This window comes from Dama dama, chromosome 4 (assembly GCF_033118175.1).
Source record: "Dama dama isolate Ldn47 chromosome 4, ASM3311817v1, whole genome shotgun sequence".
Lineage (NCBI taxonomy): Eukaryota > Metazoa > Chordata > Mammalia > Artiodactyla > Cervidae > Dama > Dama dama.
Window position 1 is genome coordinate 48,069,479 of NC_083684.1, and position 27,238 is coordinate 48,096,716.

The 27,238-nt window shown below is 40.4% G+C and overlaps 1 protein-coding gene across 3 annotated transcripts in view; it reads left to right on the top strand.

The window, feature by feature from the left end:
- TDRD12 (tudor domain containing 12) overlaps positions 1–27,238 on the top strand; it is a 76,115-nt gene that overhangs the window by 11,720 nt on the left and 37,157 nt on the right. For 2 of the 3 annotated variants that reach the window (XM_061138941.1, XM_061138943.1), the window contains exons 2-10: positions 1,323–1,481; positions 3,382–3,518; positions 5,240–5,359; positions 7,554–7,609; positions 8,999–9,084; positions 11,896–12,085; positions 12,881–12,970; positions 24,447–24,544; positions 25,131–25,207. In XM_061138941.1, coding sequence (XP_060994924.1) covers positions 1,323–1,481; positions 3,382–3,518; positions 5,240–5,359; positions 7,554–7,609; positions 8,999–9,084; positions 11,896–12,085; positions 12,881–12,970; positions 24,447–24,544; positions 25,131–25,207 — 1,013 coding nt within the window. The remainder of the gene's footprint in view (positions 1–1,322; positions 1,482–3,381; positions 3,519–5,239; positions 5,360–7,553; positions 7,610–8,998; positions 9,085–11,895; positions 12,086–12,880; positions 12,971–24,446; positions 24,545–25,130; positions 25,208–27,238) is intronic. The other variant, XM_061138942.1, reaches the window with a different exon arrangement.

Here is a 27,238-nt window from a genome sequence, read left to right on the forward strand (position 1 = left end):
GTCAAACCAGTCCATCCTAAAGGAAATCAGTCCTGAATATTCATTCGAAGGACTGATGCTGAAGCTGAAACTCCAATACTTTGGCCACCTGATGCGAAGAACTGACTCATTTGAAAAGACCCTGATGCTGGAAAAGATTGAAGGCAGGAGGAACAGGGGACAGCAGAGAATGTGATGGTTGGATGATATCACTGACTCCAATGAACATGAGTTTGAGCAAGCTCTGGGAGTTGGTGATGGACAGGGAAGCCTGACGTGCTGCAGTTCATGGGATCACAAAGTCAGACACGACTGAGCGTCTGAACTGACGGACTGCGTTTCCCCTTGATGACAGAGCATGTTGTCTTTAACCTGAAACATGGGCTTTATTTCTCAGGCCTGACACTGCACGGGTTCTGAGGGAGCCTGAGGTATTTACTGAGCCTCCTTAACTTGGTAGGACTCCTGCTCCAAACTCCGTTTTCCTGTGATGGATGTCAAAGAGAATCAAAGCTTGTGGGTTCTTCACTGACTCAGTTGTGTCTGACTCTTTGCGACCCCATGGACTGCAGCATGCCAGGCTTCCCTGTCCTTCACTGTCTTTTTCTTTTATTTCAATTTTATTTTCTCTTAATTTTCTTTTTCTCACAATTTGTTTTTCTTTTATTTTTCATCTACTGATGAAAATCTTGATTTTTAATGACACTGGTAGATGATATCTATTCTTATTCTCTGAACAGAGAAGTCTGACTTTCATTTGTATCCCTTCTACCCCATTCTTGGCTTCCTCTGTAGGTAATAATTTGTATGTTTTTTGTTGTTGTTGTTGTTCATTTGACATCATTTGTTTCTTTGAAAGTGAGAAGAATGTACATGCATTCATATTTTCTTCTCTTTCTTACAAAAGAGATGGAATACTGAAAACATTGTCTTGAACCTTGCTTTTGTATTTTATTATGAATATTTTCAAAATACTGATCAAAGATTTTGGTCTTTGCTTTTTAAATCACAGTAGACAATTTAAAATGACAAAAAACCAATAGAGTTACTTACATATTTTTGGTTTCAGGTTTAACATTTTTGTGTTTACATCTTTCATCTTTTTTCCCAGTTTTATTGAAGTATAGATGACATATCATGTTGTATAAGTTCAAGATATACAAGGTGATGATTTGATATACATATATATTAAAGGCCTTTTATCTTCTATCCAACCCTTTAAGACAGAGGTACTCATCAAGAATTTGTTAAAGCACTTAATTTTGAAACAGTTACTGTGATTCTGAGGTTTTATAGTTCCACTTTTAAATGATGGATTGTTTTGTCTTTTGAAATTTTTACAGATTGAAGATCCAGATTGCTTCTGGGTTATTATAAAAGGATGTAGTCCTTTTTTAGATCATGAAGTTGACTATCAAAAACTAAATAGTGCCATGAATGACTTCTATAATCGCATGTGTCAAGATATAGAAATAAAACCACTAAAGTTGGAAGAAGGGCAGGTATGTATCAGAATGTGCTTTGAACACTGCGTCTTGAAATACTACTCAGAATGTAGACTGTTTTGGCAGCTAAGTTGGTATTTCAGTTGTTTTTAATTGCTGTTTTGTATTGGGTTCTTTTGATTGCGTAAGTCGGGCTAGTCATGAGAAGTGGCAGCTGTGTTAGGTTCACGTGGGGCAACGGGAGATGGAGTGTCACGTAAACCCCATCATTGGGGCCCTTGGCCTGGGGCTGGGAACCAGAGGATGATTCTGGATCCTTCATGGGGGCCTTAGCAGAGAGAGCTTCGAATTTCCAGTCTGGTGCTGCGATGAACATTGGGGTACATGAATCTTTTCAAATTATGTTTTTTTCTGGATATACGCCCGGGAGTGGGATTACTGGGTCATATGGTAGCTCTGTTTTTAGTTTTTAGGGAACCTCCATACTGTTCTCACAGTGGCTGTTACCATGGACATTCCAACCAAGAGTGGGAGAGTTCCCTTTTCTCCACACCCGTTCCAGCATTTATTATCTTTAGAGATGGCCATTCTGACCAGTGTGAGGTGATACTTTACTGTAGTTTTGATTTGTATCTCTCTAATAATTAGTGGTATTGAATATCTTTTCATGTGCTTTTTAATCATCTATAGATATTCTTTGGAGAAATGTCTATTTAGATCTTCTGCTCACTTTTTGATTGGATTGTTTGTTTTTTTGATATTGAGCTGCATGAGCTGTTTGTATATTTTGGAGATTAATCCCTCATCGGTTACTTTGTTTGCAAATATTTTCTCCCATTCTGAGGGTCGTCTTCTCATTTTGTTTACGGTTTCCCATAGCTCAGTTGGTAAAGAATCCGCCTGCAATGCAGGAGACCCTGGTTCACTTCCTGGGTCGGGAAGATCCGCTGGAGAAGGGATAGGCTTCCCACTCCAGTATTCTTGGGATTCCTTTGTGGCTCAGCTGGTAAAGAATCCACCTGCAATATGGGAGACCTGGGTTTGATCCCTGGGTTGGGAAGATCTCCTGGAGAAGAGAAGGGCTACCCACTCCAGTATTCCAGCCTGGAGAATTCCACAGTCTATAGTCAATGGGGTTGCAAAGAGTCGGACACAGTGAGCAACTTTCACTTTCACTTTGCTGTGCAAAAGCTTTTACGTTTAATTAGGTCTATTTGTTTGTTTTTATTTTTATTACTCTAGGAGGTGTGTTAAAAAAGATCTTTCTGTGTTTTATGTCAGAGACTGTTATGCCTGTGTTCTTCTCTAAGAGTTTTATAGTATCTGGCCTTACATTTAGGTCTTTAATCCATTTTGAGTTTGTTTATGTGTATGGTGTTAGGGAGTGTTTTAATTTCATTCTTTTACATGTAGCTGTCCAGTTTGGCCAGCACCACTTATTGAAGAGACTTTTTCCTCCATTGTATAGTCTTATTTCCTTTGTTATAGACTAGGTGACCATAGGTACATGGGTTTGTATCTGAACTATCCATCCTGTTCCATTGATCTATATTCCTGGTTTTTTCTTTCTTTCTTTTTTTTTGGTCCCAGTACCATACTGTTTTCATGACTGGCTTTGTAGTGTAATTTGAAGTCAGGGAGCCTGATTCCTCTAGCTTTATTTTTCTTTCTTAAGATTGATTTGGCTGTTCATGGTCTTTTGTGTTTCCATGCAAATTGTAAAATTTTGTGTTCTAATTCTGTGAAAAATGCCATTGATAATTTGATAGGGATTGCATTGACTCTGTAGTTTGCTTTGGGTAGTATGGTCATTTTCACAATATTGATTCTTCCAATCCAAGAATGTGGTATATCTCTCCATCTGTTTGTGTCATCTTTGATTTCTTTTATCAGTGTCTTATAGTTTTCTGAGTATGGCTAGAGAATTTAACACTGAAGTTTTCTTTTTATTTTGTAGGTTTGTGTGGTTTATTGTCAGGAACTAAAGTGCTGGTGCAGGGCAGTTATTAAGTCAATCGTGTCTTCAGCAGACCATTACCTCGCAGAGTGTTTCCTTGTGGATTTTGCTAGATACGTTCCAGTGAAATCCAAAAAGTAAGTACATATTTATTTTGCTTTATGCTCTCTGGGGGGACAAATGTCAGTTTCGAAGGAGAGTGTTAATTTTCAAAGAAAGGGATGAGAAGTCATAAACTGGAATTTCTTAGCTTCAGGAAGAGCAGATTGCAGGTTCCAGTTTTACGAGCAGTGAATGTAAGAGCAGGTGGTTGGGATGAGGGGTCAGCAGGCGGCTCCAGCCCTCCTTCCACCATCCTTCCTGGAAAGGACAGGTGCTCTTGGCCAGGCATTGCCTGGCCTGGTATGACCTGTCCCCTGCTCAAGTGATGGAGTGGGTCCTTTAGGAAGACCTCTCTTTACTACACACGGGATGGCTTTCTGGCACGGCTTCAGATTACAGAGGTAAGAACATGTGTCCCTGGTTGTCCCACTTAGCAGAGTGAGGGTGTGACTGTCACAGAGTGATCCTTGCTGACTCTAGGACCACACATTGCAGTTCCCTAGAAAACACTCTCAGCAAGTCAGTCTTGGCGTTTTTGCTAATTTTTTCATGGTTCCTGCCCCAGTGTCAGTGGATGTCAGTTTAATAAATAATAAATAAATAAATGTGAGGACTCTTCTTCCGAAAGAGAAAGAACAGTCCCAGCTACAGGAGAGGTGACGCCCTGACAGGGAGTCTGTACTAGGAGGCTGCTCCCACATGGGAGGCTGGCAGGTGTTCACAGGAAAGGTGATGCCTATCCAGCTTATGGTTCTGCACCTTTATAACCATCAGTTCAGTTCAGTTCAGTTCAGTCGTTCAGTCAAGTCCAGCTTTTCGCGACCCCCATGGACTGCAGCACACCGGGCTTCCCTGAGCGTCCAGCACCAACTCCTAGAGCTTGCTCAAACTCATGTCCATTGAGTTGGTGATGCCATCCAACCATCTCATCTAGCCATCTCACTTTATAGCCATACTGGTTATTAAAAATAACATGATAATTAATGGCTTGGGAGATTTCCTGTTAGCATTTGGGTTTTTAAATTTAGTCTGTTTTTGGCAAGAGAATTGTTTGATTAGAGCAAGGAAGCTGGAGGGGTGGTTAGTGCAATCACTTTCTCTTAGCTGTTTGAGACGAGGTGGCCAGGCTGCCCACACATGGCCCTGAGAACATGTTGATGTCGAAACTGTATGTGCAAGTGCTCTATCATTTTCATGAAGGAGAATGGAAATAAAAATGTGCAACAACTTACTTATCAAACTGCAGTCCATCAGCTCTTTTGTGCAGAGTTGACAAATGGGGATTCTGAAAACATCTGCTTATTTACAGAAACTTGAAGGTAATTCTGGTTATGCGTTGAAATTGAAATTTTAAAATCTTAAATAAAATTTGCTTCCAGGTTTGTTCGTAATTACCCAGTGTTTCTCAGTCTAAGGAGACAGTATTTTTCTAATCCCTCCCTGCCGCCATGCCATGAAATTTTAATGCCAAAGATCACTGCATATCTTTTAGGTACTGTATGTATTTATATACTACATGCACTTTTGTGCTTTATACATAGAAAAGTAAGTTTTTTTCCTCTGCTCCCAAGAACCAGTTTTCACCTTATTGGGCAAATGTCTCCAAGCATTTGCTGTTGTTGGTGGCTGTATTAGAAATAGAATCCGATTTTGTGTATTTTTTGTTAAGTATGTTAATTATATAGGTGGACTTTAAAGAAATGTGTTACATATAATTTTTTTTTAATCATGAAACTGTTTCTGTTTCACTGTTAAGCATCCGAGTTGCCATAGAAACTTTTATGCAGCTTCCCTACAGAGCAAAAAAATTCAGACTGTACTGCACAAAACCTGTCACATTGCACATTAACTTCTGTGAAGACAGTGCTGAAATTGTGTAAGTAAAGCTTCTAATATATGCTGAATCATTAGTAAAAGTCTTAAATTGAGTGTAGGAAGTTTATGTGAAATCAAGTCTTTATGTGAAGTGCTAAAACGATTTCAAAGGTCTCTTTGTCCTTCAGGAGGAATCTTCTGAATCAGCCTGTCAACCCTGGCCGTGCAGCCATCTCCAGAGGCTGCAGTGTAGGGGGTTTAGAGTAAGACCCGAGCTCTGTTTTTTGTTTTTTTGCTTTTTACAAAAAAGGGCAAGTTAACTGCAAAGAGAAACATGGATACATCGGATCATGGAGCATTAGCGAAAAGTCCAGGCATCCTTCTCCAGCCCTGTTTCCTCCCTCCTGCCCTCCTTCCTGGGAAGCCTCTGTGACCTTTTCAGGCTCTGAACTGGCAGACCTTTGTTGGTGCTTTTATGCTTAGTCACATTCATGGAACTTTTAGTGAAAATTAGAGTGCAGTGTCTTATTGGCGAATTTACCAGCTGGCTTAGTATCTTTTGGTGTGGATCCCAAGGCAGCTGCAAGAGTGATATTTTCATCGGCCCAAGGGAACTACAGGTGACGAGGGCTGGGGCCATGGAGATGGGAGGGTCTCCACAGACCTCACAAAAGCATTGATAATGGAGGCGGCCTCCAAGCTGAGAGAGAACTTAGAACGCAACATCACCAGGCCATGCAAGCCGAATCAGAACTGTGCTGCTTCCTGCAGCTTTATCCCCCACAAAGCCACAGTGATGGAGGAGGAGGAAAGACAGAGTGCCAGGGCGGGGTGGGGGGCTGCCCCCAGGACCTCAGGTCGTGATCGTTCAAGACAGCAAAATCACAGTCATAACCCTGACACAGCACTGCCCAGTGCAGGGACCCATCCCATACAAACACCTGCAGTGTGATCAGATCACGAGATGGGGCGGTGTGTGTGAGAGATACATGTGTACACATGTGCATGCGTGTGTGTATATATCTCTACATGTATATGTTTTGTTTAGATGTATCTGTTTTCTTACGAGAAATGTACAGTGCAGAATTGTTTGGCAACAGCCTAGCTGGCTAGCAAGAGAGGAACGGTTAGGGGCAGCTAGTTTGCCAATTATATGCCCCCAGGAGAAAGACTGAGAGTAGAAGGGAGTACATGTCTTGGCAAAGAGCTTCAACAAACATTCTTAAGGTAAATTCGCCAATAAGACAGTGCACTCTAATTTTCACCAGTTTAGTATAAATGAAATAACTCGGGAGCAGCCAGATGGAAGAGATGCACGGGGCAAGGTCTGGGGAAAGGAGCTGCCTTCCCTCCAGGCACACCTGTTCCCCCACATTTCCAAGTGTTCACCAGCCCAGAAGCTCCCAACCTAGTCCATTTTAGTGTTTATGGAGGCTTCATTACCTAGTCATGATTGATTAAATCATTGGCCTTTGACAGTTGATTCAACCTCCAGTATCTCTCCCCTCCCCAAAGGTCCAGGGAGTGGGATTCAAAGTTCCAACCTTCTAATCACAAGCTTGGTTCCCCTGGAACCAGCCCTCATCTCTGTTACCTAGGCACTTTCTACAGGTCGCCTCATTAACATAACAAAAGACACCTTTTATCACTCTCATCACTGAGCTCTGTGCCAGAAACGGTGACAGTGACCAAGTTTATATTTCTTACTGTCAATCACAGTATCACACAGAGGAAAGGACAAGATGATGGGGAGAGATGGGACACAGTGAAAGGGAGTCGTCAGAGTGAGGAATACCATGAGACAGCAGGGCCTGGGCTCCCCATGACCACTCTTAGAACTTTGGTTTAACCAACGTGTAGGGAGCCCTCACTCTGCCAGCCTGTGCTGAGCGTTCCTCACTCAGGGTCCCTGTCCCGGGGAGTTAGCACCCTGGCTGGGGAAACGGATATTGCAAGTAAATGGGACAATGGTGTTGGGATGGATGATGCCGTGGAGGTGGGCACGGTAGCACAGGAAGCCCCACAAAGGGCCCATTCACAGTGAGTCTCTACACTAGCTCAGAAGTTGGTGGGAGAGAAGCCTGCTGTGGGGTGCAGCTGGGGTCATCACCCCAGGCCAGAGCTAGACTCCCCATTTCCTGCATCATATGTCCCATGTGTAATGTCCGAAACATCCAGTGTGAAGTTTCAAAGTGATGTTAGCATGACTAGCTTTGGCATTTATTTAATGAGATTGCCTTTGTTCTCTGTTCAAGACGGGCCAAGAAGTGGGACAGTGCAGCTATTCAGTACTTCCAGAACATCCTGAAAGGTGAGGCAAGTGCATGACCACAGCTGCCTGCTATGAACTGACACCCAAGGGTGTTTCACCTTCTGTTGGGGAAAGGGTTTGAGATGTGCGTGCTTAGTGTTTGACCTCCCTCCTCAAGGGGATTCATAAATCACATGGAGCTTTTTCCACTCCAAGTATCACAGTGACTCTGCACCCTTGGAATTTGAGGGATGGATGTGGACATCAGTAATTGACAAGTGAAATCAGTAAGGAATTGTGTGGGTGAGGCACCCTTACACGATGATAATGCCTTTCTCTTAGTCTGTATCAAACTACAGCACTGCAAAATAACTTATGTGCATTTCATCGAACCAACAATCATGAAAAGCCTATTTTTTAGCAGGCAAAGGGTAGTAAGTGGGTACTTACTGTGTGATCCCCATCCTTGCTAATGAAGATATATAGAATGTCTCAGCACCTGCTTAGCGTGCTCTCTGTTTAAATCGTTGGCCATAAATTAGACTCTCCTTTGTGGCATCTGTCCTAAGCCCTGGTAGTCTGAGCCAAGTAACTGGGCAGCCTCTAGGGTCATGCTGAGGAGTAGTGGGTGTGCAGTGGCTGGGCTGCATCCTGACGCCTCTTGGGGCCCTGGTCCCTCTCCTTCACTGCCCTGCTGTCTGGGTGAAGGAGCAGCCAGAGACATTGTTCCTGGAGAAAAGGGAGGTGGGGGCGCCTCTGGTTTTGTCGTTCGGGCCCTTGTGAGCCCACAGGGGCCCTGGGAGGCTCAGATTTGGAGGAGGCAGGGTGCTTGGGTTGAGTACTGTTCTGCTACCTCTGAGCAGCATTCTGAGAGCCTGGTCCCCTCACCTGTAAAGTGATACCAGCACTACCTCGGAGGCTTGAGGTGAGGGAAGTGGGACACGCTGAACAGGCACCCACACGTGGAGCTGCTCTTCAGGCGTTCGGAGGGCGGGACGACTCGGGAATACTCTGGCTGGGCGTGTGGGTTTAGGGATCACTGGGAAAGAAGAGGAGCCCAGAGCTGTGCTCAAGGTGCTGTCACAGGGCGGCCAGAGGAGGATGGGGCTGGGGGGACAGAGGACATTTGGCTGACTGCCTGGAGAGCCTTCACCTTGGCTCGCCTGCTGCCAGAGCCCTTCTGAGGGAGGAAGCTGTCGGACAGTGTGGCACTGGGTAGTCGTGAGTAGTTATCAGAGACTAACAGGCGAGAAATAGTCATAGTTGTTTCACCCATTCTTATTTTTTTGGCCATGAGGCATGGCATGCGGGATCTTAGAGTCCCGACCAGAATTCAGACATGTGCCCCCTGCAGTGAAATTGCGGAGTCTTAACCACTGGACCCCCAGGAAAGTCCCTCAAGCATACTTTTAATATCATCTTCTTTATGTTTTCATTTATGCTATTTAGCAACTACCCAGGTAGAAGCCAAATTGTGTGCTGTGGAAGAAGATACTTTTGAGGTTTACCTTTATGTAACTCTAAAAAATGAAAAGGTAAGTGAAAGAGTTGTATTTTTAAAGTATTTTATTATTATTAAAATGCTGTTTTAATAAAACAATGCACACAAGAAAAAGAGTATCATTCACACTTGCTCTTACCTCAGGCTGCTAAAGAGCAGAGGCATGCTCAGCGGAGAGAACTGACAGTGGGTGCATGAGGTCATAATTGCTAGAAAAAAAAAAATTTGGCCAACAATTCTTTCCTAGCTCCTAAAGGAAGGAAGCACAGGGATGTGTCCAGGGTGTTCTCTCTCTCTCTCTTTCTTAAACGTGTTTTCTTTCGCACAAAATTTTTAGGAGACATGCATGTTGATCCTTTTATTGTCAGCATCCTTCCATTGTCTGAATATACTAGTGTTTATCCATTCACTTGTTAATGGACACCTGAGTTGTGGCCTCTGTGGGGCAAGTACAAGTGAAACTTCTGTGGTGACTCATGTGCAAGCCTTCCTTGGAGCTGTGCTTTCATTTCTCTTGGGTAAATACCCAGGAGTCACATTTTTGGGCAGTTTTATAAGTGTTAAGAGACTACCAAACTGTTTTCCAGAGTGACCATTGTACCGTCCCATCAGCAATGAGAGTTACACTTCCTCCACATCCTCTCCATTACTTTTATGGTCATTCTCATTGGTGTGTAGTGATCCCTCACTGTAGTTTATTTGCATTTCCCTAATGCACTTTCCTTCTTGGAGAAGAAAATGGCAACCCACTCCAGTACCCTTGCCTGGAAAATCCCATGGACAGAGGAGCCTGGTGTGCTACAGTCCATGGGGTCGCAAAGAGTCGGACACTGAGCGACTTCACTCATTCAATGACGTAACAGTCTTAAGTGTCTTTTCATATGCTGTTTGCAATTCATATTTCTTTAATGAAGTATTCAGATTTTTTACCCTTTTTTTTTCATTTTCTCTGTTTAAAAATTGTTTATCCTTTTTTAAAATTGAGGTATAATTGATGTGCAACATTCTATTAGTTGCAAGTGTACAACACAATGACTTAATACTTGTACATATGCATTGCACAGTGTCTAGTTAACATCCATCACCACACAGTGACAGAATGTTTTTTTCTTGTTCTCATGACAAGATTTACTCTTAGCAACTTTCAAATATGCAGTGCAGTATTGTTAACTATAGCCACCATGCTGTACATCATATGCCGTGACTTATTTATTTTATAATTGAAAGTTTTTACTTTCTGACTCCCTTCTCCCATTTCACCACGTTCACCCTCTAGGCTCCCAACCCCGGCTCTGGCAGTCACCGGTCTGTTCTCGGTGAGCTTGTTTTGTTTTGTATTTAGATTCCACATAGAAGTGGAGATTATGTAGCTTTTGTCTTTCTCTGACTTATGTCATTTAGCGTAATGTCCTTAAGGTCAGTATATGTTGTCACAGATGGAAAGATTTCATTCTTTTTTTGTGGCCAAATAATATCCCATTGTGTATATATGTATATACACCACATTTTTTTTTATCCATTCATCCACTGATGAATACTTAGATTGTTTCCATAATTTTGGCTATTGTAAATAATATTGCAGTGAACATGGAGATGCATGTGTCTTTTCAAGTTAATGTTTTTGTTTTCCTCAGATAAATACCCAGAAGTGGAATTGCTGGATTGTATAGTAATTCTGTTTTTAATTTCTAGAGGAACCACGGTACTGTTTTCCAGAGTGACTGTGCCAATTTACATTCCTACCAATAGTGCCTAAGAGTTCCTTTTTCTCCACATCCTTGAAACACCTGCCCTGGGTGTTTCTTGTCTTTTTAACAGTCACCATTTTGACAGATGTGAAGTGATACCTCACTATGGTTTTGATTTGCATTTCCCTGGTGGTTAGTGATATTGAACATCTTTTCTTGTCCCTGTTGACCATCTGCATGTCTTCTTTGGAAAAATGTTGATTCAGATCCTCTGCCCATTTTTAAATTGGATTATTTGGGGGTTTGTTTGTTACTGTTATTTATGAGTTTTTATGTATTTTGGATATTAACCCCTTATCAGATAATAAGTGACTTACAGATGTTTCTTCTTACTAAAAATCTTTTTGTTTTATTGGTGCTTTTTTTTGCTCTGAAGAAGCTTTCTAGTTTGATGTATGAGTTCAGCTGGTTTATTTTCACTTTTGTTGCCTTTGCTTTTGGTGTTAAACTCCAAAAATTATCACCAAGACCAGTGTCAAGGAGCTTATTACCACCTATGTTTTCTTCTATGAGTTTTATGGTTTCAGATCTTATATTCAAGTCTTTAATCCATTTTGAGTTTGTTTGTACATGGTGTGAGTTAATGGCACAATTTCATTGTTATTCGTGTAGCTGTCTAGTTTTCCCAGCACAATTTATTGAAGAGACTGTCATTTCCCCATTATATATTCTTAGCTCCTTTTTAGTAATTTTATTGACCATATATATCTGGGTTTATTTTTGGGCTATCTTTCTGTTCCATTGAACTATGTGTCTGTTTTTATGCCGGTGCTGTACTCTTTTAATTGCTATGTTTTTCCCATTTAAAAATTGGTTTTGTTTTCTTTTAATTGAGTTTTTTGAGAGTTCTTTATGTATTCTGGATACATGACCATCCAAAGGTATTATCTAAAAATATTTTCTCCTGTTTTTCTTCTCAAGAAGGTTGGCCAGAAGTGTGTAGTTCACTATTACGAAAGCAGAAGTCACGAGATCAATTTCTGTCAAATTCTGTTCTGTAAAATAATTTTTCTGAAGATTAAAATTTTCAGTTAAGTTCGGCATGTTTTATGAACAGTCATGTGACTGTCTGTCTTATTCATGAAATATTTATACAGGTTTGTGTTAACGATGATCTGGTTGCAAAGAACTTCGCTTGTTATGTGTCGCCCATGGAGAATAAAAACTTTGATTCTTTGGAGAAGCCAAGATTGAATATAAAGTCACCATCCTTTTCCAATAAGCTCAATCCAGCACTTACTCTTTGGCCAATGTTTTTGCAAGGAAAAGGTTCTCAAAGGATGGAAAGTGAGTGGATTTCACCAATGTATGTTTCCCTTAGGCTGTCTTATTTATAGAAATCTTAGTGTATTAATATAAATTGTTGTATCAACTTTTCCCCATATGGAGACAGAGACTTTGACTCTGAATTTAATATTTTAATTTTTTTGAAATATTTTAATTTTAATCCTAGTGAGTTTGTTAGGTTTGAGTTTTGAGGTTCTAAGAGAGCTGTTGTGGTTTGTTTTTATGAGAGCAGGAAAAAAGGTTATTATTAATTTCTTATTAACTTGGAGTTATATTTTCACTCTGTGGCTAGGTGGGTAAAGAATCCACCTGTCATTTAAGAGACACAGGAGATATGGGTTCAATCCCTGGGTCAGGAATATCCCCAGGAGAAGGAAAGGGCAAACCCCTCCCGTATTCTTTCCTGGAAAATCTCACTGACAGAGGAGCCTGGTGGGCTACAGTCCATGGGGTCGCAGAGAGTCTGACTTGACTTAGTGACTGAGCGGAAGTACACATATTTTCAGAAATCTGTATGTTAGTAGTTTAACGACATTATCAAAACAAGGGTGTTTTTTATAATTTTGAAAAAGAGCCATTTATTAGCATGAAAATATGAGAAGAGTCTGTCATGGACAATGGAAACAACTGTAAATATTTCCTCTACACCCATGTTTCTTAGTCCCCTCACATTGCTCCCCTGCTCCGTGTTAGGTATCCTGTAAATCATACAGCAGAGGTGATTTACAACAAATTCACGTTTGTATTTTGGGTTTTATTTCATGCTTTAATCTTGAAATGTATTCTTCCTATCAGAGTCATGTGGTTTAACTTTTCTAGCGGAGTCTTTCCAGCATCCGTGGCCCCAGGGTGCGGGTGACCTCAGGCCAACCAGTAGGATCCTGGGTGAGTTTTCCTCTCTTGTTCCTTTTCAATATAAAATAATACTCTTAAATATCTTAGGACTGTAAGAGTTGTTTATAAGGGCTGTGGTAATTCTGTCTCTCTTTTTCCCTTAATTTAATGGAACCAATTTATGCTGTAGTTGCTGACAAAGATAATGTGCCTTGTAGTCTGTAGGATTTTGCTGAAACATAAAGAACCTAACAGGCACTTGTTTGTGTGTAGGACTGATTTGTTCCAGCCCAGCCATAGACCAGTGGTTATTATTTGTCATCAGAATATACCTAAGGATTTGATTGGTTTTTATTTTAAGCAATAGGATGAATAAAAATAAGAAAGAGGCAATTATGAAATCAGATATATCCCATCTTTAACTCCGTATCTCCAAGTTCTTGAATGAGTTGGAGTTACTGGATGAGGGTGAAACTTGCTCAGCTCACCCTCTGTGGTGACTGCTCTGTGCTCACCCCCACATTGGGTGTATGTATACCTATCAGAACTTCAGATAGAGCCATAGTAAACATCTAGTAAACTAAAACTTTTAAGTGCTCAGTCGTGTCCAACTCTTTTGCGACCTTGTGGATTGTAGCCCGTCAGGCTCCTCTGTCCATGGGATTCTCCAGGCAAGAGTACTGGAGTGGGTTGCCATTTCCTACCCCAGGGAATCTTCTGGACACAGGAATCAAACCCACGTCTCCTGCATTGGCAGGCAGGTTCTTTACCACTAGCGCCTCCTGGGAAGCACCACCTTTGATGTACCTACTTATTAAAATTTTACAGTCTTTTTTCTCCCAGTTTTTCAGGTGTGAGGGTGTGTCTTATTTCTTAAGAAATAAGATTCTACTGTATAAATGTGTATGTGGTGTTTTTCACCTCTCTCTAGGTTAGTTTCATCCAGTGTGATATGGTTTGAGGCTGTGGACTCTGCCATGAGACTGTCCGTCTACCCCCTCCTCTGGCACAGGGAACATCATTCCCTGCTGCTGGGTTGGTGAGAGGAGCTCTCTGCGTGCAAAGTTTGTGTGGCAGACTTGGGCGCATGTGGCCCCACCCACATTCTGGTGTGCCTTATAGGAAGCATCGTGTGTCATAGGAATTCCTGCTGAATGGAGCCCATTACTGATGGGAATGTTATTTCCATTTTTGTTTCTTCCGCTTCCATGGAAGCAAGAAAAATACCAGGCATTTACGTTGTGTTTAACCACTGCACAGCTTTCCATTGTATAGGGGCTTCCCTGGTGGCTCAGATGGTAAAGAATGTGCCTGCAGTGCAGGAGACCTGGGTTGAATCTCTGGGTCAGGAAGATCCCCTGGAGAAGGGAATGGCAACCCATTCCCTTGGGAATGGGTATTCTTGCCTGGGAAATCCCATGGACGGAGGAGCCTGGTGGGCTACAGTCCATGCAGTCGCAAAAAGTTGGATACGACTGAGCAACTAACTCTTTCTTTTTAAAAAATAGTTGTTTATTTATTTGGCTGTGTCGGATCTTTGTTGGGGCATGTGGGGTGTTGCTTTGTGGTGCTTGGGACTCTAGTTGCGGCACACGGGCTCTGGAGCACGTGCGCTGAGTAATTGGGGTACGCGGGCTTAGTTGCTTCGCGGCATGTGGGATCATACTTCCCTGATCAGGAATCATCCCCATGTCCTCTGCACTGCAGGGACGAGGACACTGGCCCACCAGGGAAGTCCCTCCTAGTTTTCTTTATTACAGTCAGTGTTGGAATTAACCCTGCATATTTTTGAAAAGGAAAAGTTTGACGGTAAGCAAAAGAAAGCTCATGTGAGATGTGACCAGATGATCATGTAGAAACAAAATTATTAGATGTTACCTAATCAGGCAAAGATTTTTTTTCCTTTTTAATTTTTGTGAAAAGCTATTTCAATTTCAATTATATTTTTTATTAAATTTTGATACTTCTCTTTGAAGTTCCTTCAGTTCAGTCAGTTCAGTCGCTCAGTCGTGTCCAACTCTTTGCGACCCCATGAATCGCAGCACGCCAGGCCTCCCTGTCCATCACCAACTCCCAGAGTTTACCCAAACCCATGTCCATCGAGCCGGTGATGCCATCCAGCCATCTCTATCTTCTGTCGTCCCCTTCTCCTCCTGCCCCCAATCCCTCCCAGCATCAGGGTGTTTTCCAAGAGTCAACTCTTAGCATGAGGTGGCCAAAGTATTGGAGTTTCAGTTTCAGCATCAGTCCTTCCAGTGAACACCCAGGACTGATCTCCTTTAGGATGGACTGGTTGGATCTCTTTGCAGTCCAACGGACTCTCAAGAGTCTTCTCCAACACCACAGTTGAAAAGCATCAATTCTTCAGCGCTCAGCTTTCCTCACATTCTAACTCTCACATCCACACATGACCACTGGAAAAACCATAGCCTTGACTAGACGGACCTTTGTTGGCAAAGTAATGTCTCTGCTTTTTAATATGCTGTCTAGGTTGGTCATAACTTTCCATTCCTTACTTTTTCAAAAATCACAGTTCAGTGCTTTCTAGCACTTGGCTAAACAGTCATATAGTGCAGAAAGGCTGTAAAGGAAAGTAATTTTGTCTTGTCCAGCTTCTTCTCACCCAGGCTCCTTGCTTGAGGTAAACCTTTTTTTTTTTTTCTTAGCTACTTATTTTGGCAATTATCCCTTAAGTTTTAAAATACCTGTGGTTATTTTACTTTGTCCATGCTTACGCATTCTGGACCCTGTCCTGAGTTCTGCAGCGGTTAGCTATCACACCCCTAAGCCACACATCTTCAGACACTGTTCTAGGGATTCACCAGAAAAGGAATCAAAGTCTGTTTTCATGGAGTTTTCTTTTATTTTCTCAGTAAACTTTTGTTTTAGAATGATCACAAACTTCCAGATAAGTTGGAGAGCATTACAGAGAACTTGTTGCACCCTAAACCACATGAGAGTAAGTTGCCGACTGGAATGCCCCATCTCTCCCCAGTACTTGAGTGTGTTTTTCCTAGAAATAAGAGTACTTTCAGAAACATTCACAGTATAGCCATCTACATCAGAGGTTACCGTTTTCTACATTGTGATCGTCCGACTTTCAGATAACCCCTGTAATTTTGCCAGTCATCGCACTGATTCCTCTGGGGAAGGAAGACGCAGCTCAGCATCAGGTGGAGCATCTCCTCGCCTCCCTCGGTCTGCAGCAGTCCTCAGTCTTCCTGGACTTTTCTGACTGTGGCACTTTGGCGGATTATGAACCTGTTATTTCATTGCATGTCCCAGTTGTGGCAGATGATTTCCTGTTTCCATTTTCATTGATTTTTGCTCTGAATTTAATTCTTTTTGTCTGCTTACTTTACCTTTAATTTGCTCTTCTTTTCTAGTTTTCTAAGGTGGAAGCTTATATTATTAATTTAAATTTTTCTTCTCTTCTAATACAAACATTTAATGCTGTCAACTGCCCGTCACTGAATCCCATAAATTTTGATAAGTTGTATTTTTATTTTCATTTGATTAAAAACATTTCAGAATTTCTGTTGATAGTTCTTCTTGATCCATGTATTATATAGAAGTGGGTTGCTTAATCTCCCAAGTATTTGGGGATTTTCCAGCTCTCTTGTTGTTACTAAGTTAGTTTAATTCCGTTGTGGTCTGATAGTGTACTTTGTACAATTTCCACTTTTAAGTTTATTTAGGTATGTTTTATCTGGACTCATTAGAAAAGACCCTGATGCTGGGAGGGATTGGGGGCAGGAGGAGAAGGGGACGACAGAGGATGAGATGGCTGGATGGCATCACCGACTCGATGGACATGAGTTTGAGTAAACTCCGGGAGTTGGTGATGGACAGGGAGGCCTGGCGTGCTGCGTTTCATGGGGTCGCAAAGAGTCGGACACGACTGAGCGACTGAACTGAACTGAACTGAACTATATAGTCTACCTTAGTGTCAGTTCCACTTGAGCTTGAGAAGAAAGTATCTGCTATTGGATGAAGTCATCTGTAGATACCAATTCTGACCACTTGAGGTGGTGCTGTTGAATTCAGCTTTACCCTTACACTGATTTTCTGCCCGCTGGATCTGTTAATTTTTGGTAGAGGGCTGTTGCTGTCTTTAACTGTAGTGGTATTCTCATCTATTTCTCCTTGCAGTTTTATCAGTTTTGCCTGACATATTTTGATGCTTTCTTGTTAAGCACATACGCAATAAGGTCTCATATGTCTTTTTGAAGAATTGGGTTCTTTATTACTGTGTGATGCTTCTGACCTTCATATTTTCCCTTGTTCTGAAGTCTACTCTATCTGAAATTAATACAGATACTTCAGCTTTTTTTTAAGCTATAAAAATTTTACTGAAGTACAATCAGTGTATAATATTATTTGTTTCAGGTGTACAACATAGTGATTCACAATTTTTAAAGATTATATTTCATTTATAGATATTTTAAAATATTGCTTATATTCCCTGTACTGTACAGTATATCCTTGTAGGTTATTTATTTTATGCATAGTAATTTGTACCTATTAATCCATTGCTGTTTTTTGGAACCTCCCCACTTCCCTCCCCCTACTGATAACTACTAGTTTGTTCTCTGTATCTATGAGTCTGTTTCTTTTTTGTGAAATTCACTAGTTTTATTTTTTTTTAGATTCCACATATAAGAGATATCATACAGTATTTGTCTTTCCATGTCTGACTTAATTTCACTAAGCATAAATCCATCCATGTTGTTGCAAATGGCAAATTTTCATTCTTTTTATGGTTGAGTAATATTCCAGTTTGTGTGTGTATGTGTATACACACCACATCTTTGTTATTTGTGTATGGCTAGTTAGATTGCTTCCATATCTTGGCTACTGTGAGTGATGCTGCTCTGAACATGGGGTGTGTGTTTCCTTTCAACTTAATGGGACCACATATTCTTTATCCATTCATCTGCCAGTGGACATTTACATTGCTTCCATGTCTTGGCTGTTGTAAACAGTGCTGTCGTGCTGGGGTGCGTGTATCTTTTCGAATTATGGTTTTCTCCAGACACACACCCATGGATGGGATTACAAGATCATCTGGCAACTCAGTTTTTAGTTTTTTAAGGAACCTGCATACTTTTCTCTGTAGTGATTGCACCAGTTTACATTCCCAACAGTATATGTAGGTTCCCTTTTCTCCATACCCTCTCCAGCATTTACTGTTTATGGACTTTTAATGATGGCCATTCTGACAGGTGTGAGGTGATACCTCATTGTGCTTTGTTAAAATTCATTTTTAATCGAAGGATAATTGGTTTACAATGTTGTGTTGATTTCTGCTGTACGTCAAGATAAGTCAACCTGAGGTGTACATGTGTCCCCTTGACTCTTGACTCACTGTGCTTTTGGTATGCTTTTCTTTGATGATTAGCAATGTTGAGCATCTTTTCACATGCTTGTTGGACTCTGTATATCTTCTTTGGAGAAAAGTCTATTTAGGCCTTCTGCCCATTTTTTAATTGGTTGGGTTTTTTTAAATGTTGAATTGTATGAGCTGCTTGTATGTATTTGGAAATTAAGCCTTATCAATCATGATGTTTGCAAGTATTTTCTCCCAGTTGTCTTTCTGTTTATAGTTTCCTTTGCAGTGTAAAAGCTTGTAAGTTTAATTAGGTCCCGTTTGTTTATTTTTGCTTCTGTTTTCCTTTGCCTTGGAAGACTGACTTATACAAATTGCTAGAATTTGTATAAATATTTGTCTTTTATTTGGTATATTTAGACCAACACCATTTAAAGTGATGATTGATTTAGTTAGATTGATATCTGCCAAACTCGTTACTGTTTTCTATTCATTGCCTTTGTTTTTTATTCTTGTCTTCCATTTTTTGTCATTTATAGCTTTAGTTGAGCATTTTACAGAATTCTGATTTCTTTCCTTTCTTACCACATCAGTTTGCTTCTTTTTTCACTTTTGTAAATGAGTACCTTAGATATTGCAATATTTACAACCAGTCCAATCTACTTTCAGATAACGCTGAAACACTTTGCGGGTGGTGCTAGTGCCTTATAATAACAAAGTATTCATAATTCCTCCCTCCTGGCCATAGTGTCATTGTTATTCTTTTCAAGCATATGGGTATGTGTGTAATAAATGTATAATTACTTATTTTATATGTATATGCATAAATAATGAAATACTTTGTTGCTATTATTTTGAACAAACTGTTATCTGTTATATCTGTTTTCAAAAAGAGAGACTTAAATTTGCCTTGACTTATTCCTTCTCTAATGTGCATATCCTCAAGTCCAGTGATTCTTCCACAGATGAATACAGTCTACTAAGTTCATCCAAGGCATTCTTCATTTCTGTTAGTGCTTTTGATGTCTGGCATTTCTTCTTGATTCTCTTATAATTTTCATGTCCCTGCTTATATTACCCATCTGTTTTTGCGTATTGTTTGCTTTCTCTGTTAGAACCCTTAGCATATTAATCATTTGTTGTTGCTATTGTTCAGTTGCTAAGTTGTATCCAAGCCGGGCTCCTGGGTCCTCCACCATCTTCCCGAGTCTGCTCAAATTCATGTCCATTGAGTCTGATGCTATCTAACCTTCTTATCCTCTGCTGCCCTCTTCTTTTGCCGTCATTTCCCAGCATCAGGGTCTTTTCCAGTGGGTCATGTCTTTACATCAGGTAGCCAGAGTATTGGAGCTTCAGTTTCAGCATCAGTCCTTCTAATGAATATTCAGGACTGAGTTCCTTAAGGATTGATTGGTTTGATCTCCTTGCAGTCCAAGGAACTCTGAAGAGTCTCCTCCATCACCACAATTTGAAAGCACTAGTTCTTTGGTGCTCAGCCTTCTTCATTTTCCATCTCTCATATCTGTACATGACTTTCCATCCGAACATGGAAAAACCATAGCTTTGACTATATGGACCTTTGTCAGCAGAGCAATGTCTCTGCTTTTTAATATGCTGTCTGGGTTTGTCATAGCTTTCCTTCCAGGGAACAAGTGTCTTTTAATTTCAAGACTGTCGTCACTGTCTGCAGTGATTTTGAAATCCAAGAAAACATGTCACTGACTACTTCTACTTTTCCCCCTTCTATTTGCCATAAAGTGATAGGACCAGATGCCATGATATTAGTTTTTTTTTTAATGTTGAGTTTCAAGCCATCTTTTTCACTCTCCTTTTTAACTTTCATTAAGAGGCTCTGTAGTTCCTCTTCACTTTCTGCCATTAGAGTGGTATCATTTGCATATCTGAGGTTGTTGATATTTCTTGCAGCAGTCTTGATTCCAACTTTTGGTTCATCCAGCCTGGCATTTTGCATGATGTACTCTGGATATAAGTTAAATAAGCAGGGTGACAATATATAGCCTTGTCATACTCCTTTCCCAATTTTGAACCAATTCATTGTTCTATATTCAGCTCTAAATGTTGCTTCTTGACCTACATACAGGTTTCTCAGGAGATAGGTCAGGTGGTCTGGTATTCCCATCTCTCTTTTTTTTTTCCCCATCTCTTTAAGAATTTTGCATAGTTTATTGTGATCCACACAGTCAAAGGTTTTAGCATAGTCAATGAAACAGAAGTAGATGTTTTTCTGAAAGTCCTTCATTTTCTCCATGATCCAGTGAATGTGGCAATTTGATCTCTGGCAGCTCTGCCTCTTAGAAATCCAGCTTGTACACATGAAAGTTCTTGGTTCAACTACTGCTGAAGTCTAACTTGAAGGATTTTGAGCATTACCTTGCTAGCATGTGAAATGAATGCAATTGTGTGGAAGTTTGATCATTCTTTGTCATTGTCCTTCTTTGAGGTTGGAATAAAAACTGACCTTTTTCAGTACTGTAGCCACTGCTGAGTTTTCCAAATTTGCTGACATGTTGAGTGCAGCATTTCAACAGCATTATCTATTAGGATTTGAAATAGCTCAGCAGGCATCCCATCACTTCCACTTTGTTTGTAGTAATGCTTCCTAAGACCCTTGGACTTCACGCTCCAGGATGTCTGGTGCTAAGTGAGTGTCCACACTAACGTGGTTATCTGGGTCATTAAGACCTTTTTTGTATAGTTCTTCTGTGTATTCTTGCCACCTTTTCATAATCTCTTCTGCTAGGTTCTTAGCATTTCTGTCCTTTATCGTGCCCATCCTTGTATGAAGTGTTCCTTTGATATCTTCAGTTTTCTTGAAGAGATCTCTAGTTCTCCCCATTCTGTTGTTTTCCTCTGTTGTTTACTTAAGAAGGCCTTCTTACCTCTCCTTGCAGTTCTCTGAACTCTGCATTCAGTTGGGTATATCTTTCCCTTTCTCCCTTACTGTTTGCTTCTCTTATTTCCTCAGCTAGTTGTTAAGCCTCTGCAGACAACCACTTGGCCTTCTTGCATTTCTTTTTCTTTGGGATGGTTTTGGTCACTGCCTCTTGGACAGTGTTACTAACCTCTGTCCATAGTTCTTCAGACACTCTGTCTGCCAGATCTAATCCCTTGAATCTGTTTGTCAACTCCACTGTATAATCATAAGGGATTTGATTTAGGTCATAACTTGAATGGCCTAGTGGATTTCCCTACTGTCTTCAATTTAAGCCTGAAATCTGCAATAAGCATCTCCTGATCTGAGTTGTCCTAAATTTCTGGTCTGACAGTTTTCAGCATCTCTGCTCTGTCTAACTCTGGTTCTAATTCTTGTCCTGTTTCTTCAAATTGTCTCTTTTTTTGCTTTTTGGTATGCCTTGCAATTTAAAAAAAAAAAAATTTTTTTTTTTAAAGCCAGACATGATATTCTGGATGAGAAGTGGGCCTTTAGAGGTACAGTTATAAAGTATAGAGGGAGGGGAAGCATCCTTTAAAGCTGTGTTTAGATCTGCATCTTTTTGAACCTTTGCATCTGGGTTGTGACCTTCACATGTGCTTTTCAGACCTCCACCTCTCCTCTTTAGGAGGGCTAGGATGGCCTGAGTGGGTGGGGAAATAGATGGGCTATTTCCCTTCCTCCAAGGCGGTTAGTCTCTGATAAAGCCTGGGTAGTTCAATTCAGTTCAGTTGTGTCTGACTCTTTGCAACACCATGAACTGCAGCACGCCAGGCTTCCCTGTCCATCACCAACTCCCAGAGCTTACTCAAACTCATGTCCATTGAGTCAGTGATGCCATCCAACCATCTCATCCTCTGTTGTCCTCTTCTCCTCCCACCTTCAGTCTTTCCCAGCTTCAGGGTCTTTTCCAACGAGTCAGTTCTTCGCATCAGGTGGCCAAAGTATTGGAGTTTCAGCTTCATCATCAGTCCTTCCAATGAATATTGAGGACAGAGTTCCTTTAGGATTCACTGGTTGGATCTCCTTGCAGTCCAAGGGACTCTCAAGAGTCTTCTCAACACCACAGTTCAAGAGTGTCAGTTCTTTGCCACTCAGCTTTCTTTATAGTCCAATTCTCACATCCATACATGACTACTGGAAAAACCATAGCTTTGACTAGACGGACCTTTGCTGGCAAAGTAATGTCTCAGCTTTTTAATATGCTGTCTAGGTTTGTCATAGCTTTTCTTCCAAGGAGCAAGCGTCTTTTAATTTCATGGCTACAGTCACTGTCTGCAGTGATTTTGGAGCCCTCCAAAATAAAGTCTGTCACTCTTTCCACTGTTTCCCCATCTATTTGCCATGAAGTGATGGGACAGGATGCCATGATCTTACTTTTCTGAATGTTGAATTTTAAGCCAACACTCTCTTCTTTCACTTTCATCAAGAGGTTCTTTAATTCTTCTTTGCTTTCTGCCATAATGATGGCATTATCTGCATATCTAAGGTTATTGATATTTCTCCCGGCAATCTTGATTCTAGCTTGTGCTTCATCCAGCCCGGCATTTTGCATGATGTACTCTGCGTATAAGTTAAATAAGCAGGGTGACAATATACAACCTTGATGTACTCCATTCCCGATTTGGAACCAGTCTGTTCAGTCCGGGTAGTTCAGGCTCTGGTTAGTTTCTCCTGAGGGCAGACCTTGCTGAGAACAGAATGCACTGGCATATTTCAAAAAGGTTAATTTTCCCCTCCCCCTACCAAGCCTCAAGGGGGTTTTTATATGATCTTCACTGTGAGAAGCTGTGGAGTTCCAGCAGGTGAGAATCACAAAGTGTTGGGGGTCCTCTTGGAATTGTTCATTTACTCTCCCACACTAGCTTCCAGTAGCTGGTCAACTTACAGTTCAGATTTTCCTTCTCTGGTGCTAGGTTCTATGGAGATTTCTGCTCACATCAGTTGTGATTATCTGTTTCTCCAGTTGTAGGTGAGAAGGTTTGCCCTGTGGCCTCATATTTTATGTCAGATATAAGAAGAGTTGTTATTTTTCACTTGGGTTAGCTGCTTACTTACTGTTATGATGAAGTGGTGAATTCCAACCTCCTTACACGCTGGGATAGAAACTGGAAGTTAAATTGAGCTTTGAAATGTAAGATTGGTAAATATAAGATGACAGCATTATTTCTTCTTGGAGATTCTAATCACTTTTCTTTTTCCTATTTATATTGTCTATCTCTGTTGACTCCTTAAGTTGTTCAAGATTCTCAGTTGAGTATCCTATATCTTTTCAAATTTATTGAGACTTGTATTATGACTCAGTATATGGTCTCACTTGGAAAAGGCTGTTGGGTGTACTTGAGAAGAATGAATATTGTGCTGTTGTTGGGGAAAGTGTTACATAAATATTAGTTATGTCATGTTGATCAATAGTCTTGTTCAGGTCTTCTCTGTTTATAATTTTTTTTTGTCTACAGGTCTATCAGCTACTGAAGGAGAGGCATTGATATCTCCAACTATACAATTGTTTTATTTATGTCTCATTTCCATTCTGTTAGTTTTGCTTCATGTATTTTGAAGCTGTCACTTAGGTACATGGAAGTTTAGAAGTTTTATGTCCTCTTGATGAATTGATATGTGTCATTATTAGATGACTCCTTCTTTGATCTGAAGTCTACCTTGTTTCTTCTGGGCTATCATCTGAAATATATGTAGTGGCCTTTCCAGCAGTTGCTTGGGCTTCCTCGTAACACGATGGCTGGGTTACAGAAGTGAGCATTTAAGAGAGCAGATCGTAAGCGTATGACTTTTTTGTGCTCCAGCTTTGGAAGTCACATAACATCACGTCTGTGTTTCTAAGCCCACCCAGGCTTATGGGAAAGGAGTATGAGCCCACCTCTCCGTGGGAGAAGTGTGAAAGTCACATTGTGAGAACAGCATGTGTGTTGAGAATCATGTTCTGGCCTCCTTTGCAAAATAGAGTCTGCCAATTTGGGAAAATAAATAATGGTTAAATTCTTAGTAAGCCAGTAAGGAATTTTTTTCAACTTTTTTCCTTTTTCTTTTTCCCAATAAGGATTGATACAAGATTTTTTAATTTAATCCCCTCAAGTAAAGTTTTATACAAAATCTTATGCCATAATAATTTTATGTATTAAGGTTTTATTATGATAACACTTTTTTAGTAAGATCCTTTGGGTCCTGTTTTCTATTTATTTATAACATTTCCTAAGATAATTTTTATTATTATTTTTGTGTTCCAGATAAGACTTTAAAATGTAATGTGGATTCATTGAAAGGTTCACCTGAAAAAGAATCTGAAAAGAAACAGCAGCACATCTCCTTGAAAGATGTAAATAAGGTGCTATTTTTAAATGTTCATTAAATATAAAGTTTATATAGTGTTCATTTTAGAATATTCTCCTTTAAAATCTACCAGGAGCCAAAACTGTGGCTATGATAGTTTATTCATGAAAACAACATAAGTTTACAAGTTTACTCTGATTCAGATGAACAGGATAACCCCTGTTCCTCCCTTTTGAAGTCCTTGTTCTTGGCCTGCTGACCACTTGACAAAATTGGGTGCGTATTCTCATTTTAACAAAGGTATAAATATCTGGAATTATGGGACACTTTTATAGTTAAGGTCAAGTTTTACCTGTCCCTCCAGTTCCTTTGATAAGACAGGTGAGAATAATTCCAGGACATTTTAAATACTAACTGTCTGAAGTCTGGCTACCTGCTCTTTGGACCCTTAAGTCTAGTGTTCATAGTGGTGGCATTATCACCGACCTCTCCAGTTCTTGGTCTCCTCATAACACATTGCCTGGACCTTATCTAAGATCATTGTCTATGAGAACAACTCCCAAGGAATTTTGATGCCTCAAGAACACATACGTTGCTAGCGTAAATAGTCATCCTGGAAAAAAAAATTTTTTTTTTTACAGTGTGTTGAATCTTCAGTGTGCTGGCCAACAAAGAGAGGCATAACCATATATGCCAATCCAGACACATCAGCTGCAAGGTATGATCTGAAAATCTTAGTGTAACTGACTAGAGATTTAAGTATAATATTGTTTTATACAGTGTTCAGTAAGATTGATGATGGGAGAATATTCGTTTTCAAAAAAAGAGTGACCCTGGAAATTTTGATTAGGCATGTATTTAAAATAAATACGTTTGACAGCTGGCTAGCAGCACAGTTTTCCAAAAAGTGGTAGTGATTCTGGAGTCTCCTTGTTGACCTGTCAGACAGAACTGTGTCTGTGAGGCAGATGTCTTGATGTGAAGGGTGGGTATATGTGGGCCGGTGGCAGTTCAGGTTGGTGGAAGGTGAAGAATGTTTTCTTATATTCTTGAAGATGAGCTTCCAAGTCTTTGTAACCCTGTTCTCAGCAAAATCCATGTCAGTGATGTGAATGGAAAAATGTGATATTATGCACTTCATGTATAGTAAAACATCTTAAAATAGGAAGCTTCCATTTGTCCCCTCCTGGACTTTACGCTAGTGTTGTCATACATTGTATTTATGCATTTGTTATAAATGCTGGAATCTGTTGTTGTTCCTATTTAAACAGTCAAGTTTTTCTTTGAGGGATTTGAATAAGAAGAGAAATTATCATGTATTTACCTATGTGGTTATCATCATGCTTCTTACTTTTTGTGTAGATCCAGATTTCCCTCTGGCACCATCTTCCTTTTACTTGAGGGACTTCCTTTGCTATTTCTTGTATATTTCTTCCTTTACTCTTTCTTGGGTCTGCTGGTGATGAACTCTTTCAGCTTTTATATGTCTGAGAAAACTTTGCTAGATCGAATTCCAGCTTTCAATTTCTTTTTCCCTGTATTTTAGCGGTGTTGCTTCACCATCTGCCCACTCATATTGTTTGCAGTGCAGAATCTACCATCATATTTTTTCTTTGTTTCTCTGTTTGCAGCATGTCTTTTTCCTCTGTTTTTAGGGTTTTCTCTTCATTGCTGGTTTGAACAATTTAATTATTGTATGTCTTGATGAAGTTTCTCTCATATTTCTTATGCTTGAGATTCATTAGGGCTCTTCATTTGTATTTTTCTGTCTTTTCATTGGGGCTTCCCTGGTGGCTCAATGGTAAAGAATCCGCCTGCAATGCAGGAGACCCAGGTTCGATCCCTGGGGTGGGAAAATCCCCTGGAGGAGGGTATGGCAGCCCACTTTAGTACTCTTGCCTAGAGAATCCCGTGCACAGGGGAGCCTGGCAGGCTGCAGTCCTTAGGGTCGCACAGAGTCAGACGCAACTGTGCTGCGGCTGAGCAGCAGCAGCAGTCTTTTCATCAGATTTGATAAGCATTCAGCTGTGTTAGTCTACAGATATTTTTTCTGCACCTGTCATTTTCTTCTCTTTTGAGATTCTTATAAGACAAATGTCTCTGAGGCTCTGTTCATTTTTAAAATTTTTTCTTGCTGTTCTTCATATTAATGATTCTACTGCTCTGTGTTTAATTTAATTGTCACTTCTCTTATCTCCATTTTACTAAGCCCATCCACTGAATTTTTTATCTGATGTATTATATTTTTTTGTTCTAAAATTTTCATTTGATTTTTTTATAGTTTCTATTTTTGCTGAGAAGAAAATAAAATTCTGATTGTGTCATTTAAGAGTGCTCACCTTTCCTTTTCTTATGGAGCATGGTTATAATAGCTCCTGTAGGGTGTTTTATAATTCACACTTCTGTGGGGTTGGCACCTGTTGGTTATTTTTTCCCTCTGCAGCTGATCTGATTTTCCTTGTTCATTGTATTTTGAGTAATTTTGGATTGTACTCTAGATACTTTGAATATTATGGCATGAGATTCTGGTGTAGAGTCTTCTGGAGAATGTTGATTTTGTTGTTTTAGTAGGAGGTCATCACTCCCTTAAGGTTCAGACCTCAAACTCTGTCTCACTTGCCATGGGTGGTGATTTTGACACTGTTTCCAACTCTTTGGTCCACTGCTTTGGGCCTGTTCTGGACACACTCAGCTTGGGATCAGAGTGGGACTTGGGGTGGGTATGGGGTTCCCCCCACCCCCAGCTCTC